Source organism: Cheilinus undulatus, linkage group 3, assembly GCF_018320785.1.
Source record: "Cheilinus undulatus linkage group 3, ASM1832078v1, whole genome shotgun sequence".
NCBI lineage: Eukaryota > Metazoa > Chordata > Actinopteri > Labriformes > Labridae > Cheilinus > Cheilinus undulatus.
Genome location: NC_054867.1, coordinates 51,631,117 through 51,648,201, shown reverse-complemented (window position 1 = coordinate 51,648,201; position 17,085 = coordinate 51,631,117). Strand labels below are relative to the sequence as shown.

The 17,085-nt window shown below is 42.4% G+C and overlaps 1 protein-coding gene across 1 annotated transcript in view; it reads left to right on the top strand.

The window, feature by feature from the left end:
- Positions 1-1,186: 1,186 nt before the first annotated feature.
- Positions 1,187-17,085, top strand: part of rims4 (regulating synaptic membrane exocytosis 4) — a 71,519-nt gene continuing 55,620 nt past the window's right edge. The window contains exon 1 of the mRNA XM_041783522.1: positions 1,187-1,334. Within this exon, the coding sequence (XP_041639456.1) occupies positions 1,238-1,334 (97 nt within the window). The 5' untranslated portion in view covers positions 1,187-1,237. The remainder of the gene's footprint in view (positions 1,335-17,085) is intronic.

Sequence of the window (17,085 nt, the reverse complement as noted above, 5' to 3'; positions counted from 1 at the left end):
TTGTAAACTCATCCTGCCCTAATTTGCCTCTACATCCTTTAAAGCCACACCCATATTCCCTCATCCACTCTCTGATTGGTCGAGCTGGCAGCAACAGTGTGCTTTTCATCCTCTCTGTGCCCCCACCCACCCACCCACCCTCTCTCCTTCTCTCTCTCTCTCTATAGCTCACCGCTGAATGAGTCCACTCAGACACAAGCTGTTACACAGAGCAGCCTCTCTCGCCTCGCTCGCTCGCCCTCATCTCTCAGGAGCAGACAGTCAGCGGAGCAACGGCAACCGAGCGACACCGGACGAAGACACAACACTGACAGCATCCACAGAGGAGCATCACCTTTGAGACATCGGAGCAGGAGCAACAGATTGCCCTCAATTGTTGCTGCAGCTGACGCTCCCCCAGTTGACCCAGGTCTGGATTTTCAGCGTGTCCTCCAGCCGCCGTCTCCTGGGCTCTGAAAGTGAGTTTACATGTGGGAAAGAGATGCTTCTGTGATGTCAAGGCACAAGGAAATGACAGTGCTGAGCAATAGGAGCAGAAAGCTTTGATTCAGTCACCAGCAGCGTCTCCTCCCTTCTTGCTCCCTCCAGCAGGATCTGAGGAAGAGCAGACATCCGAGCGGTGAATGCACAAGCAGGAGGAGGGGGTCAGATTGACATGCAGAGAGCAGAGTTCAGGGAGTTTAGCTGAGAAACAAAAAGAGCAAGAGCAGGTTTTGTAGCTGTGTGAGAGGAAGAGTTTGAGAGCCTTTCCCAGAAAAAATCAAGAGGATCATCAGAAGACCGGCCGGACTTTTGAGGATGAAGAAGAGGATGTGTACGAACGTCTGCAGAAGAGAAGATAAACAAGACTGAAATAAAGAGAAATGCCAGGAATAGAGAGACTGAACTCTGCTCTTCACTGTCACAGATAGATTAAAACACAAAGACATCTGTTAATCATCAAAAGAGAGGAACTGAAGGAGAGATTTCTCATTCCTTGAGGATGATTCTGCACCAAATCCTGGATTAACTCAAACTTACACAGCAAGAAGTCCACGATCAGAATCAACAAAGTTTCAGCACCGCTCTGATTCGGTGTAAGCGTCTTTGGGGGTTCTTGTTCAACTCTTCTCGAGGTTGATCTGCCGTGGGGGGCAGCTGACAGCCATCCAAGACGCCGCGCGCCGTACTCCGCGTGAAGAATGCCCAGCCGCGCCTGGCCAAGCCGGCCGACCCGGGCCCGACGGCGGGCCTCTACATGGAGAGATCGCAGAGCCGCATCAGCCTGTCGGCATCCTTCGAGGCCCTGGCCATCTACTTCCCCTGCATGAACTCCTTCGATGAGGATGATGGGGGTGAGTTTTAGAGAGCACCACACAAACATGCTGCAGGTTAAGAGCACACAGAGATTGATGGAGTCATGCATAAAACATGGGACGGCATGCACATGCTATCTGTCACCTGTCGGCTGGAGGAGTGATGATTTTGTTCAGGCAGTGTGATATGTAAATCTGTCCTCTTCTAGGGGATGCACAATTCAGTAAATCACCTCAAACATGAGTGGGTTTTTACAGTCTCCTAATTTTAACAAAGAGATGGCATTAAGGAATTAATTTTACTCTTTCAGTTCTCACTATAAGTTATAACGTGAAACATTAATTGTTGGCTCTTTAGTACAAGTAATCTATTTAAAAAATGCCAGATTTCCCTTTAAACTAAGTCACCTTAAAGCAACATTTAGGCTAGATTCACATTTGGGACTAGGACTGGATCTAAGTACATGTGACCCCAAAGTCTGGTATATTAAATCAGTGTAATTTGAAGCATACCGTACTTTGGCACTGTGCATGAGTCCCACATGTAATTGGGCATAAATGTGACCATGCTCAAGTATGGGGCACTGGTCACTGCCTAGAACTGTGAAGGGGGTCTGTAATGTCTCTTCGAAAACCGTTGTATCTGCTCAGTATGGACCAGTTTCATCCTCCCGTCTGCATGGTAGATGTGGAAGTAGGAAGAGGGTTGTTGTTTGCATCTTGAAAATAATAACAGGCTGACTGCAGGGTCTTGCAAAGTATCAGAAGTTTAAAGATCAATTTAATAAAAAATAAAGGCTTATAAAAAAGAATGTCAGAGTCTTCAGTGCAATACAATAAATCCTGAAATTTGTAGCCGTTTTCAATTCTTATCTTTGTCAAAAGAGGTTGCTGGCTTTTTTCTTTGCTTCTGTTTTTGCCTTCATTTATAACACAAGTGAGATTCTGATAGAGCTCCACCAGATCTGACATCAGCCTGCACGCTTGTTTATGTTCTGTCCAGTTGCGCTATCAGTGCATCCTTAGAGCTACGCTGTGTCCTTAGCTAGCAGGTTGAAGATGTGGTCCAGTGGTGTAAGCATGTAAATGATAGTCAAATACAAGCCTAACCCTTCTGGGAAATGTTGGAGGAGAAAGTGTTGATGCTGAGGCTGATCAATACTTAACATCTGACAAAATTTTGCAAATAAAAAGCAGTTTTGCAGTAACCTGCAATTTCCATATACGATGTCTGCACCACACTCCACAGTGCCGTGGTTTTGCCCCAACTGAAGGGGAGCGACCTCACCCCCCGCAAGCGTATCCAGAGTGCAGAGTGATTAGCAGGCAGAGATCATGGGAGATCTGCGAGTTTACGCAGGATTAGTGTTTCAGCACCAGAATACTTTACCTTTTTGGGGTTAATTTATCATCCATTCCAGTTTGAGTCCATGATTTTGTTGCTTACTCCATGGGTGAGTACATTAAGAAGTTAAAAGCTTAATATTAAATTAAGGATATGTGGTTTCGTGTAAAATTCTTTGGCTGCCTTTTCCTTGTCGATAGCGCCATTGTTGCTCTGTGACCCACTGACCTCTCATGACCCTTTGCTCTTATTGCAGGATGAGATGTAATGTTGATATAGTGGTTATTTATGATCGGGAGTCCATGTATTGTGTCGTATCTTGAAAGTAGTGGATGCTCTATGTTTTTGACTTCCTGTTTGGAGATTTCTGATGGATGGGAATTGCCGGGATTTGGCAACGGCGGGTGCTGAAATAGACCTGCAGTGTATCTTCAGCGACCGGAGTGGAGGCAGTGGAACTGGTCTGATCCACTAGAGAGGGAGTGATTTGCTGTGCAGTATGTGGAAATTGCGGGTAAAGCCTTTGCTGAGTGTAAGGGCCTGTGTCCATAGCTAGTGTTGGCAGTACTTATTAAATTTGAAACTAATGTAGTCCAGCATTCTAAGCGCTTAATGCACCGGACAGAAAAAAACACCCTCAGCACTCTGGGTCGGAAAAAAAACATTCTCAGTGCCCCAGGTCGAAATAAACGCCTGAAATGCGCCAGATTGGAAAAAACACCATCATCACCCTGGGTCAAAAAAAACACCCTCAGTGCCCTGGATCGCAAAACACTCATTGCCGTGGGTTGGAAGAAACAGCTTCAACGCCCTGGGTTGAACCAAAAAAGAACAAACACCCTCAGTGCCCCAAGTAGAAAAAAATGCCCCCATTGCAGTGGGCCAGGAAAAAAAACACCCTCAGCTCCTTGAACAGAAAGAAACACTCTCAGCGCTGTTGCCACAAAAAACACCATCAGTGCCCTGGGCATAAAAAAGCGACCCTTTGCCGGGGACCGACAAAAATGACAGTAAATACGTCCTCAGCATCAGCTGTTTTTGGTGGTGTTTTTAAAGTCTTTCTCGTTGAACACCGTTCAATTTTTGGACAAAACTTCTCGTCTTTCTTTTGTCTTTTTTTGAGGGTGGTTTTCAGGTCTGCAGCTGCTGCCTGTGTCAGGACAGGATTCCTAACCATTGTCTGCCTGTCTTCTGTGTGACATTTCCTTCAAAAATTAAAATTAAAAGCACCCAGAGATATTTCAAAACGTTACAGATTTGAACAAGGAAAGTGAGATTCACTTTTTTTAATTTAGCAACAAAGAACGCTCATGAGAAACGCTCTGAAAATGAGGTTATAGGCGTGTAGCACCACATTATGTAATAACGCCGCATTGTGTAATAATGTAATACATTTTTTAATTCATTATGTAATAACGCCGCATTTTGTAAGCCACTAAGCGGTTAGGGTTAGAGCAAGCTAGTAGGGTATACCCTGGAGCCCACCTTAAGTCCTAGGGTTAAGGTTAGGTGTTTAGTCTAGAGCACTGAAGGGGGGTTAGGTTTAGGCATAAGTCACTAAGCAGTTAGAGTTAGTGCAAGGTAGATGAGTAGGGCATACCTTGGAGCCCACACTAAGTCCTGTGGTTAGGGTTATTACATCATGCGGCTCTACAAGGCGTTCTCAGTGCTAGCAAAGCTGGCTATGGATACGGCCCCTCACACGAACAGAGTCCATTGATGTTAGCACTGCTAGCTCTTCAATGAAAGCTTTTTTGCATCACAGCAATCTCCACAAAACATGCACGTAACTGTCACCATTGCGAGTGGTTAGAAATGAAAAATGCAACAGAGTCTTAAAATAAATTGAGATGGTATTTAAAAAATCTTGAATAAAAATGTCCCTGAAAGAAAACATTCATGGTAGCTGGATGGGCTCTACTCTCCACATAGAGCATCAGCAGATAGCATCTCAAGTGGGTGCCTCTTCTTCTTGGTAGATTTGCAAACTGTCTACATGCATACTGCCTACTGTATTGAAATGTTTACAGGAACAAAACAAATGCTACTAATGTGAAAGCAGACCAGTTGGGGAGGGGGAGCAATCATGCCTCAGCATGGCATGAAACAATTGTGCCAAAAATGCTCTTACTTTTCCCCCATGAAGTTGAATTTCTGGGAATTATAAACAATAAAAACATGATAAAATGTGGGTTCACATGTAAAAATGCACCTACCCGTTCACTCTAGGTTAATGGAAGGAGAATGACTGAACTGCAGATGTGATCATAGATGAACATGTTGGCAAACTTAAACACGTCAGTGTTTATAGAGCTTTTGTGTGGTGTCACAAAACAAGTTATAAAAATCCTCTCTTTCAGTCGAACGGTCTATAAAAACCACAGTAAATTTGATGCCATCATGTATTGATAATAGCTATTTCTATAACCATCAGTGGAGTTCATGAAGACAGCTGAACGAGAGCACGCATTAACATGACCTGCTGGCTGAAATGTCAGGAGCTCGGAGGAAAAATGGCCGCTTTCCCTCACAAAATTTTCTGGTCTCTCAAATTAGCTGAAAGCTGTAAAATCAGGCTAAATTAAAACCATGTTAGAACGTTTTTTTCTGCATGTGTTTGTGAGACCGAGCTCTGTGCAGACCTGTGCAGTTATGTCAGTATTTTGTGATGAGATTGTGAGCAGGATAAAGAAATCAGATGATGTAATTCATTTTGCTCTGAACGGCTTTTATTGCTGGGTTACTCCTGATTTCCCCTCATATAATCCTTTCTGGAACATTTCAGAGCAGGATTGTCTGTCTGATAAAGACTGCAGCAGATCTCCTCACAGGTTTTTGATGAAAATGTGTTTGTGGGTTTGAGGTGTTAATGCATTTAGAAGTGTATGTAACACGTCTGAAGTGGGTCACCGTGTTCTTAACTAACAGAGAAACAAAGACGAGGGCAGAAAGCACATGTGACAAAGTGTCATGACGGCCTTTTAGAGCACCTTTAATGCCTGTATTTTACATGCAGTGAGTTGGCTGTGACTAACAGTAGGTACCAGAATGAGGAGCCAAAGCTTAAAAAGCCGTAACTGCAAGTGCCTTCAGCTGCCACCATCACATGCTGCACAAGACTTAACAAAATTCAGCTCACTTATTGTGTATTGCAAGCGACCACTTTGGATTCACTGCTCTCTACGTGCTGGACAACAGGGGTTTGCACCACTTTTTAACCACTTTTCTCCCTTGTTAGGTCATAGCTGTGTATTAAAAGAAAAATAGGAACATACCATCATGTTAATAACCCTTGTTTGACTGAAAACACTTCTCAGTTATGGAAGCATGACATGCGGCGGAAGGCAGGGCGACTCATTAATTAAGTCTCATTAATCACCACAGGCTCAGAGCTCAACTATTGCTATATAGCTAGTAGATGCACAAACTCCATACAGCAAAAACCGATGGTACTAATAATGACACACAACTGCACAGTTGGGACTTTACAAAACAAAATGGAAATTATCACACAGGAAGATGGTTTTCCCTTTGGGAGACTCCAAAAAATGGCTCATATGCTTATATTTAGGATTTAACCACTAGAGAACTGGGCACTCCTGAAAACTCTGCAGTCCCTGAGCAGCCTCCAGTATTCCACCTACGAGTGCATGGTCAATCTCTTTTCTTCATGACGCCATCATTGGAATACCTTGTCTAGTTCAGATCTGTGGAACCACCAAGGCATCACCCCTGGGGACCGAATCTACCACCAAATTGTCTGGTGTAGAACACTTCCTCTGGATCATAAACTGCAATTAAAAAGACCAAGCCCAATGAATGGTTCAGTCTTATAATAAATGCTAAATACCTCTAAAATAAAAAGGCCAGTGCCACTTCCTCAGTGTAGCGTCCATCATCACAAATAGACCAGTAGTAGGTGAATCCACCCACACTAGTCTTGCCAGTGCTAGGGCACCTCACCTCGGACAAAGCAGCGACAGCCGGCTCCCTGGACATCATAGGTACATGAAAGTCCTCCTGGAGAGATGTCACAGTCCAGGCGCCAACCCAGAGAGACCACTTCAGGATGAGCCGAAACAGCTGAGACCAAGTGGACAACACCTCAGCACTACCACCAAGGTTCTACCTTCCTGATTGACGCTTGTTGGTTTCTTTGTCCCCAAGCAGCAAGGGTCCCAAGGGCTTTGCCCCGCTGCTTTCGTGTAACGTGCAGTTTTTCTAGGAGCCCGGAGTACTACCCCTGCGTGGATCTTTCATTCGTAGGTGTTTATGTGTGATAGCGTTTAAGGGCATGAGGGTGCAAACTCCACAACCTGAGGCTCTGGGGGCTAGGGACACCGGCCCCCATAAATTGGAAAGCATTTGACTCGGTGAGTAGAGATGCCCTCTGGAGGATTCTGGAGCTCTGCAGGATCCCACGTTTTCTCATCCAGCTGATGTCTGCCCTATATTCTGGTCCATAATGTTCTGTTAAGTGTGGTGGCTCCACCTCTGACTTCTTCCCAGTTGATCCCAGGGTGACGCAAGGATGTGCCTTAGCCCCTATATGCTCTTCAGTACCTGTATGGACTCGATATTGGGGCGGGAAACGGGGGCAGCAAACAGTGGAGTATCATTTGGGATTGTCAAGATTACTTATATAAGCTTTGCTGATGATGTGGTGATCCTTGTGGAGACTGTAGATGTCCTTGTTAGAGTTCTTAACTTGCTGATGAAGAGGCTGAATGTTAAGAATACACGTCTCACGAGCCATCTGATCTGAGCATGCTGATGAGTCCTTCGGTCTTTTATCCTCTCGGTCCTGCTATACTCTTGTGAGGCCTGAACCTAGACTGATGGCCAGAGGCGCCGACTGGACTCCTTAGTGACAATTTCTCTTTTGTCATTTGGCCATCATTGGAAGGACTGTGTGTCAAATCCTGATGTGCTCAGGAGAGGGAAGATGGGACGGGTCAGCTGCCTGATACGGTAGCTGCTCTTTTACCATCCCCTGGGGTGCTTTTCCAGGCCTGATCTAGCCCACCGCATACTTGATACCCAGGACCCAGAGGGGGCAGCTAGGAGGGGCATAGGCCTGGAGCAGGCCTGGAGAATGGCCATCAGGCCAGAGCAGTACAGGACCAAGTTTGATGTGGCAAAGTGCCAAACCGGCATATGCTCACATACCTGACCTAAAAAAAAGAAAAAGTGAAGATTCCCAGACGCAAAGACTGGAGAAGAAATGCCATATTGATTAGTTTTAACAGATTATTCATTAGGTCGCCTGCAGTGATTACTGATAACCCTTTCACCTTCAGCCACCCCACTGGGAGTTGATACACCTGGAAAGTTGATCCTGAAACACAGTGAATGTTTTGTCCTCAGGGTCAATAAACCAACAGCTGCACAATCTTTAGATTTCAATGAGTTTTACTCACGCTGTGCTCTCCCTGCTCTCATTTCTCATCAGTAAAAATGCCAACAATAAAATACCAATCTCCGTTTAACATCTGAGTGGGGACCTTTGTTTTATGTCTTTCCCAATCTTTCTTTCCTGTAGTCTTTACTGTGCTCACATAAAAAGGTCCTGACACTTTAAAGGGGAATTCTTTCGATGTAAAGCCTTTCTCTTTCTATCCAGGTTAGGTATGATGTTTGAAAAATGCTTGCAGTGGTTGCAGATGTTTTGTGTCTTTAGTGTATGCACTACAACAGGTGATTTGTCCAATACTGACAGTTTCCAGCCCAGTCATCTTTGGAGGATTATGATCAACATGTTGTCACTGTCTTTATCTCTCTGGTCTTCTGTGTTTCCAAAATTGGTTAAATCCTGTAGTGTGTAGCTGGCCTTCCTTTGACATCTTGCAAACCTCTCTGAGCACTCGTGCATTCACAAAAACTAGTCTTTCTACACCCAGACACCCACATTTACACACTTAAATGATTTTGGAAACACATGTACTCACAAAATTACTCCTCACACACTCAGAGACACACAGATATGACAGCAGAGCGTGTGGTAATCAGAGCGGAGCGGCAGGCCGTGGTTTGTGGCTCTCAGTCTAATTAAATGTTAATATGGCTGCTGATTGTGGCTGACTGCGGCTAAATAGAGGCCTGATTGCAGGTTAATTCTCTCTCTCTCCTGTTCTGACTCAGTGTCTGTCTCTCACTCCTTCTTTTACTCGACCGCTTGAAAATATTGTTTGCTGGTTAACTCTGTCTTTCCCGCTTTAATTGTCTTTTTAATGCTCTCCAGCCCATTTTCTCTGTCATTTTACTTTTTTAAAATTCTCCTCAGCTCAGTCTGATTGTGAAATGTCTTATGGGCGGGAGTGAAAGGAAGTTGTTTGGCATCAAACAAGGTTATAGAAGTTGAACACTTCGTAGATCTTAAGATTGACAGCACGTGCTATTTTTTGTATTCAGATGATCTCTACTTCTCTTTAAGAGGCTTATTTTAGATGACAGATTTCCATGACATGGTTCTGACTTATCTAAATGCTAGAAGATCAATAAAAGGTGTTCTAGTTTGGCCATGTTTCTAAAGGTGCAGGTGAGATGATAAATTATTATCCATTATGGCATTATGGTGGTTATAACAGACACTTGGACGCTTACCAATTAGTAATTCAAAAAACATCTAAATCTAAACTAGCTATGTTTGGTGGGGTTTTACTGAATTAACTACCTGGTCAATACCATACCAGTAGAAACAATGTTGGTATTACCAGACAAATATTTCAATTGATAAAGGCTGATATTTACAGATGATTTAAGCCAATATTTACAGCTGATTTAAGACAAAAATCTGTACAAATGTTGAAAATATTTACTGGAGATAAGAGGCGATATGTACAGCTGGTATAGGCCAATATTTATGGCTGATATAGGCTAATTTTAACGGCTGATATATGTTGATTTTTACAGCTGATATTGACAGCCAAGAGGCTGGTATTTATAGCCTGTAAAGGCCAATATTTAAGCTGATAATACTGATGTATACAGCCGATATATTGTAATTTGATATTAACAGCTGGTATATAACAGCTGGATATTTTTAATAATAAAATATAATTTTTATTGTTATTGTTAGCCAATAAAGACCACCTGTCATATTTGTCTCAAAGATCCAGCATCATGAAGTGCTTTAATGCGGACTCTTTCATTTTCAGTCAGCTCTCCACGTTTTACCATTTTCAACAGGAATGAGGGATTTCAAACTGAATTCACCCAAATTTGAGCCGGCTCACTGGGCTTCTCTGAGAAGTCAGAAATGAATCAAGCATAACATTCAACCACTAAAACTCATTTATCTCTTCAGGAATGCAAGTAAATAACTATAATTTGACATATTAATCAAGAAATAATAATGTGCTTTACTATTTTTATTCCGTTTTTTTGTAAATCAGTAAATGTGAAAATTCATGGATAACAATAAAAATTATATTTTATTATTAAAAATATCATTTCGTTTAAAGAGCTTCTACATATTTGTGTATTAACCATTGCAGAAACATAAAGAATGATTTTGGTAATTACCAGTGCTGTTAATTTAGGGCAGCTGTGTCATAAACCTTACTTTGGTTAGTGATAGGGTGGTCTAATAAATTTTTTAAGCACTGTATATTTGCTAAATAGTATGGTACCGTGTCCTTTAAAAGCATAATTATGACAAAAAGAGGTAGAAAAGCTGCTCAGCTCACTTCAACACATGGCATGTTTAGTGTTTGTCCATTATTGCCACTGTTGCACAGAAAGTGGAGATTATTTCAGCCAATAAACAGACTATAGCGATTCTAGCTCCATCCATGAGGGTCAGATCGGTAAGGAACCCAAACAGAGGGGTGTCACGACATAGATCAGTTAAGATCAGTTATTTTGGTATCCTTCCCAAAATGTGTGCTGTAATGACTAGAAGTGAAACACAGCTTAATTGGTTTAACTTTAGAGGTAGCAGTATTAATATTTTTAATGATTCTGCACTGCTGTAAGGAATAAGAGCCAGGTCTGCGTTCAATCTTAAAAGTAAAGGACTATCTCCTCAGATCAACCAAGCAAACATAAATCCCAAAGTGTCCTTAGATTTCTATCTGACCTGAATTTTTCTGTTTTCCCTCTCTGTTCTCCCACGATGATCAGCAGACAGAAAACACACACCTACATACACACCAGTGTTATCCTGCAGCACAGGCGTCTTATCGCTCTACATTTGGTGACAGACTGAGGGCTGAGACTCCTACCAGGAGGAAAACATGAAAATTATTCAGTGATCTGATCACTTGTGACAAAAACCAACATCCATCTTCAATCAAAACTCATAAAGCATCACTGCAGAGCTTTAAACCTTTCTTCCTACCTTCCTTAGGCATCAAGTTCAACATTTTAATCTGGCAGTATGTCGTCTGATCATTTTAATTTCAGCAGGAGTTTGGTAATAAAGTTCTGTCGATGTGAATGATGATGACACCAGAAAAACAACCACAGAGCACTGAGACGAAATGGCACGAGGAAACAAAGCAACATTACCAAAACCTGTCGTGATCAGGGGTTTTAGAGGTGATTTTTTTCCGTCTTAGTCCTGCTCCTGTTCATTCTGAGCTTCACATTAATCAGATTGTGGAAATATAGAAACAGAGCGGGTGCTGCGCCTGCTGCTGCTGTTCGGGGAGACTAATTGAGTTCATATTTCTTTGTGCTGCTGTAATTCTCCGCCACAACCTCGTGTTCTCACAAGGAGAGAAAAATGAGGAAAACTTCCGCTGGAGGTTTTTCTTTTCCTCTGACCCTTCATCTTAAAAAAAACAAAACAAGGCTGTATGTTTAAGATAGGAGCTAGGATTACATCAGTTAGATTCATGCATGCATGATGCTGGATCCTTCACTGTTTAAATGTTTCCTTTGTAAAACTGATTTCACCTCAGTTAAAAATATATAAGACTGACAGAAAAATATTTTGAGGTATGGGACACTGTCTTGGCCCCATGCCTAAAATCAGACTGCTGAGGTCTCAGTTTTAACTTTTATATTTGTGAAACCGATACTAGCTTGTGGCAAGGAAGAATACTTTTAGAAAATGCCTGAGCTTTTTCAGGAAAGATTGTTTGGGTTGGTTTGAAACTACAAACATAAATACGGTGTAATCCCCAGATTCCAGGCTTTCCACCTGCACCACTTTTTGGGTGTGCAGCACTTTTTCTCCGACTGATGGAAGGCTACTTCAGCCAGGATGCAATTCTGGAGCGATGCCGTGTGGAGTACAGCCATGAGCAGCTGGAGACTCAAGATCACAAGAACACAGGAGAACTACCAGTTTACATGGGAATTGTATGCAAACAACAGATTATTTTGCCTTTTTGAGTTGATTTGCTATTCCCATTGATATCATTCCATATCAATCTTGTGAGATTGATAGATGTGCAGCATCAGCCTTTCTACGGGTGTTGTGCTGGTCATTTTGGTGAAGTCTTCAGTCTTCCTCTCAACCCTCAGCTATGGTCATGAACTCTGAGTAATAACCTAAAGCAGCTGTTTTCAAAGTGTGAGGCAGGCCTCCCTTGGGGGGGCGCCACACAACCTCAGGGGAGGTGCGGAACCATAAACCAGAAAAAAAACAAAAAGGTGATTTGCTTTGCTAACTTCTGCAGGGCATGGAGCTAAATGAATAGACTTATAGTTACTTTAAGGCAGTGATACCCAACGTGTGATTTGTGATTATTAGTGGATCTTTTATGTCTTAATTTTAAATATTATTCCCCCAGAAAACCTTAAAAAAGAGAAACATTTTTGCCCCTTAAACCATTTTTTGACCATTTTCATCCATTTAAGCTACCTTTGTTTATTAAATACCACTTTTTTCTCTCTTTTTTCCAATTTTTGTCCTTTTTCACCATTTTTTTTGCCACTTTTAGCCCATTAAAGCATCCTTTTGTCATTAAATACCATTTTTCCTACTCTTTGCACATTTTTGCCACTCTTGACTGCTTTTTAACCATTTTTTTTACTCAGTTTTTTTTTTTATTGCTACTTCAAGCTGTTTTTTTCCTCTTTTCATCTCTTAGATTGTGGCTCTAGCAAAGGTATTTTTCAACAGTTTGGCTCTTTGGTTGAGTAACACAGCTTTAAGGATTATCAGAGCAGAATAAACAGGTAGCATTGGCAATAAATTCATTACTATCACCAAATAACTGATTACTTGGTAAAGACAGATGTTTAAGAACATTTGCAGAGCAAAATATCAAAGATATAAAAATGTTAAAAGTATTTAAAATTAGACATAAATGTTTGAAAATATGGTTAAGTTTTTATTCAATCTGAATCTTTATGTGGATGGGGGTACACCGAATGAATAATTTTCTCTTAGGGGAGGCTCACTCTCGCACACTTTGAAAACCCCTAACCTAAAGAGTGGGATGGCGGATACAAGCGACTGAAATGAGATTTCTCAGGAGGGTGGGTCAGCCTTAGAGATAGGGTGAGAGTATCGAAAGGAGCCATCTGAGGTGGTTCGGGCATCTGATCAGGATGCCTCCTGGACGCCTCCCTTTGGAGGTATCCTGAGCACACCCGGCTGGGAGGAGACCTCAGGGAAGACCCAGAATGTGCTGAAGGATTATTTATCCTGTCTGGTCTGAGAACACCTCGAAATCCCCCAGCAGGATTTTGTCGTTGGAAAGTGTCGCTGGGGAGAAGGATGTCTGGGTTGACTTGCTCAACTTGCTACAACCGCAACCGGGCCCTTTATAAGCGAAATAAGAAGATGAGACATCATTCTTTTTTTTTTTTTTTTTTTTTTTTTTTTTTTGCTTCCATCATGGGTGAAAACATTAGGAAGTGAAAAGGTTTATGTTTCTTGCAAAGGATGTGTAGTCTCATGTAAAATTCTGTGGTTTCCACCTAAAAAAAAGCAGTCTGCACTGAGAAAGACTCAGCACATATCTTGAGTGGAGCAGAGTGGAGCAGAGTGGAACAGCACTTCTGGCACTTGCTGGAGACGGACCAGAGCTTGTGCTGTGGAACTGCAGATCGTTTATAGTGTATGCTCTTCATGCCTGGACTGCTATGCAGATGCAGTCTGCAGGGCAAGACTTGCCTCAGTTCCCCTTCTTCGTCTGTTTCTAGATCGATCTGAGGCTATTTTTGGACAGCATTTATTGTGTGATGAACATCACCGTTTGACTTCAAAACTTGTCTTCTGACATTCACTGAGACCATGTCCATGTTTTATGTTTTCTGTTTTTCAGTAGGGCAGCTAACCCTTACCCATTTCATTCTTATCATCTCGACTCTCCGCTTCATTTCCCATCCTTCTTTAATTGTAAAAATGGAAATAATCCTTTTAGGCATTTGGCCACAGACCAAACTGAGATGTTAAACTGGTTGGGAGGTGAAACAGGCTGGAAGTATGAGCATGCATCAAGTATTATGGCATCATGACAGCAGCAGAGATAATGAGATGTCACTTATTGAGGGAGGATCCAGGACATTAGCCTTCAACGAATCAGAGCAGGGATGGAGAGAGAGTGAAGTATGAGAGGAGAACGAGAGAAACGGCGGTAGAGAGGAGGGAAAGAGGCATCAATCATACATCAACCAGGGGTCGAACGGACGGAGGAAGGAGAGCAGAGTGATAGATTGATAGAGCAGCAGGAGGAGGGAGGAAGGAGGTGAGAATTGACAAATTAAAATGGCTCAGTAGGTCCCTTTTCCCCTCCTCGCTCGTTAACCTTGTCTTCTACCCTCTTCTTCTGTCCTCTTGCATCCCCTGTTTTTCCATTAACTGCTTCACTTTATTGTCTCATCCTTTCTCTGTTTTCATCCCTGCTGTCATGTTATATTGAAGAGGAGAGATGTGTTTTAGAGTGTAAGTTTGACTTTTGTTTTTTAAGGAAAAAAACAGTAAGACTTATAGATTTAGAGCGGTAAGAATGGAGTAGAAGCAGAGGAAGAGGTCTCCTGTGTGCTTCTGAGCTGGAGAGATGACCCAGAAAAGTCAGGAGGACTAAATGGACTGCCAGGAAAGGAGGTCTGCTCTACAGGGAGGAGGAGGAGGAGTCTGCAGGTGTTCATTTGTTACATGGAGCATTATGGGAGCAGAGAAGGTGTTTTTTAGTGTGAAGAAGGAAAAATGGCTGCCATAGTTTTAGTGTTGGAGAAGATGCTGCTGCAAGACACAGCAGTGCGATGCAATGTACTGAAATATGGTGTAAGACTGAGGAAGTTTGGTTCTTCTTTTTAAGAAGGTGTGCATTCAGATGATGATAATCTGAACTAAACAACCACAATGCTTCTTCAAAAACCTCCTTGGGTGTTTTCAGAGGAAGGGATCCTAGCCTGGATCTGAGTATACTTAACCCCAAAGTATAGTTCATTTGATTGGTGTAAACACAGAGGTACTAGATTCAGTCTGGGAGCAAGCTGGGGCACTAAGTGGAGGGTTGTTCCTAGAATCTTAAAAACATTAAAATATCCATAGTAGCACAACAGACTCCACTGTCTGCATGGAACATAAATGCTGATCCAAATGGTTGCAATGGTTGCCTCTTCTTTCTTTCTCTTGGCGGATTTGCAGACCAAGTGGGCACATATGCTACCTACTAAATCGGACAGAATTCATACAAATGTGTGTTCTGACATGGAGCAATCATACTAATGTGAAAGCGGATCAGCGAGGGAGTGGGGAGCAATCACACTTTGACACCATGCAAAACGCAACATGAAAACACCCTGTGATTTTAAGGAAGCAATAGAGAACCCCCAAACTCTTGCAAATGTTTGGTTCAACACATAGACTGTATATTACAAGGGACGAAGCTTTTTGGACTCCTTCCATTCCATTCAATTCATAATACCCCTAACCTGACACGCCAGATGGATTTGTTTTACACATCCATCTGGAAAACCTTCAATACTAAGCGTTTGTGGAAAGGGCAGAGGCTTTGAAAAAACTCGGGGTCTGATTGGATGAATGTTCTGTCTGTCACAACTTTATGGGCCAATCAGAGAAACAAAACACGTGACGTGGCCACGACCAAGGTGCGTGTGCGCAGCCACTGAGGAATAACACGAAACAGGGCAACTGTAGTGCATGACTTTTTTGTTTTTGAAAAGAAAACAACTCACTGCTGTTCCTAGTTCTTCTTTTAACAAAGAAATGTCGTCAAGTTTTGATAAAACTGGTGCTTTAGCAGCATACACTCTAATGTCTTCTGCCATAATGCACCGGCCTGTTGTTGCTGCTTGCTTACGTCACGACTCTGCCACGCCTGAAAATACTGCACCTCGTTGCAGATTGGTCCTGCCACGTTCTAACCTGGCCCAAACGGTTCAGATGGGAGTTTTGCAACATGGATTCGCATCTGAGAAACAAGGAAACAGGCGTATCCATCTGCTTTACAAGGTTATAATGCCCCCCTAACATGAGGTATTGCTACTTATGTTATCTGAAGCCAAATGTGCAGACACAAGCTAGCTTGTTAAACTACAAAAGTGATGCCGCGCTACTTTGGTTAACCTCAGTACATCTGTATGTTTTCCTCTGTCGTTTATGAAGCCCAGCGTTAGTTCACTCAGGACACGGTATTCGTACGTCCAGCTAAGATCAGCTGACAAGCTCCAAGGTCCCCAGCCAATCACAGCTCTTTCCCTCTACACAGTGATGTATTTAAATATGATGTACTTCTCACTAATGCTGATTCATTACGCTGCTGCTGCTGCTGCTGCTGGAAAAGCTCAACCTCCTCCACCCCAGCCTCCTCCTTTATAGCATAAAGCTTGTTGTAACTTCATATTCAGATTCATGCAATTATGGATTAATTGCTTCTGAATTTTGTTGTTTTCAATATGCATTGAAATAAATGTGCAAGATAACAGATTTCTAGAAATGCTCTCCCTGGAAAGTCAAAGCACGATGCTCGACTAACCCAGGAGCTTCTTTGGAGCAGAGTCTTCTCCACCAAAGATAATCTGTAGATCCATTTTGCAATAAAGTGTTTAAATGCATGACGGTAGTGTTTCTGACTGAATTTTGAATATCTCAAGAAAGTGTTGACAGCTTTCTTTTAAATGTTGCACAAATATTCAGCCTGACTCAGTGAGGAAATTGTAATGTTTTGGAAGTCACTGGTAGATTAATGTCATTGGGCCTCATGTTCATAAATATTACTATATTTCTATGTAGATATGTCTTCATGTGTAATAGTTTTTTTCTAAGATTTTTGGGGGGGGCTTTTCATGCCTTTATTTGAAAGAGGAGGACAGTGGATAGATTCGGAAGTTGGACGAGAATGGGGAGGGACATGCTGCAAAGGGCTACAGGCCAGATTCGATTATGAACCCATACATGGGTTATGCCTTAGACCACTGAGCCAACTGCACACCCCTTCATGTTTAGTAGTCTAAACTGTCTATTGGACAGAATGATTGAAGTGGTCTCCTAACTCTAAGTCAATGTTTCTCATCTTA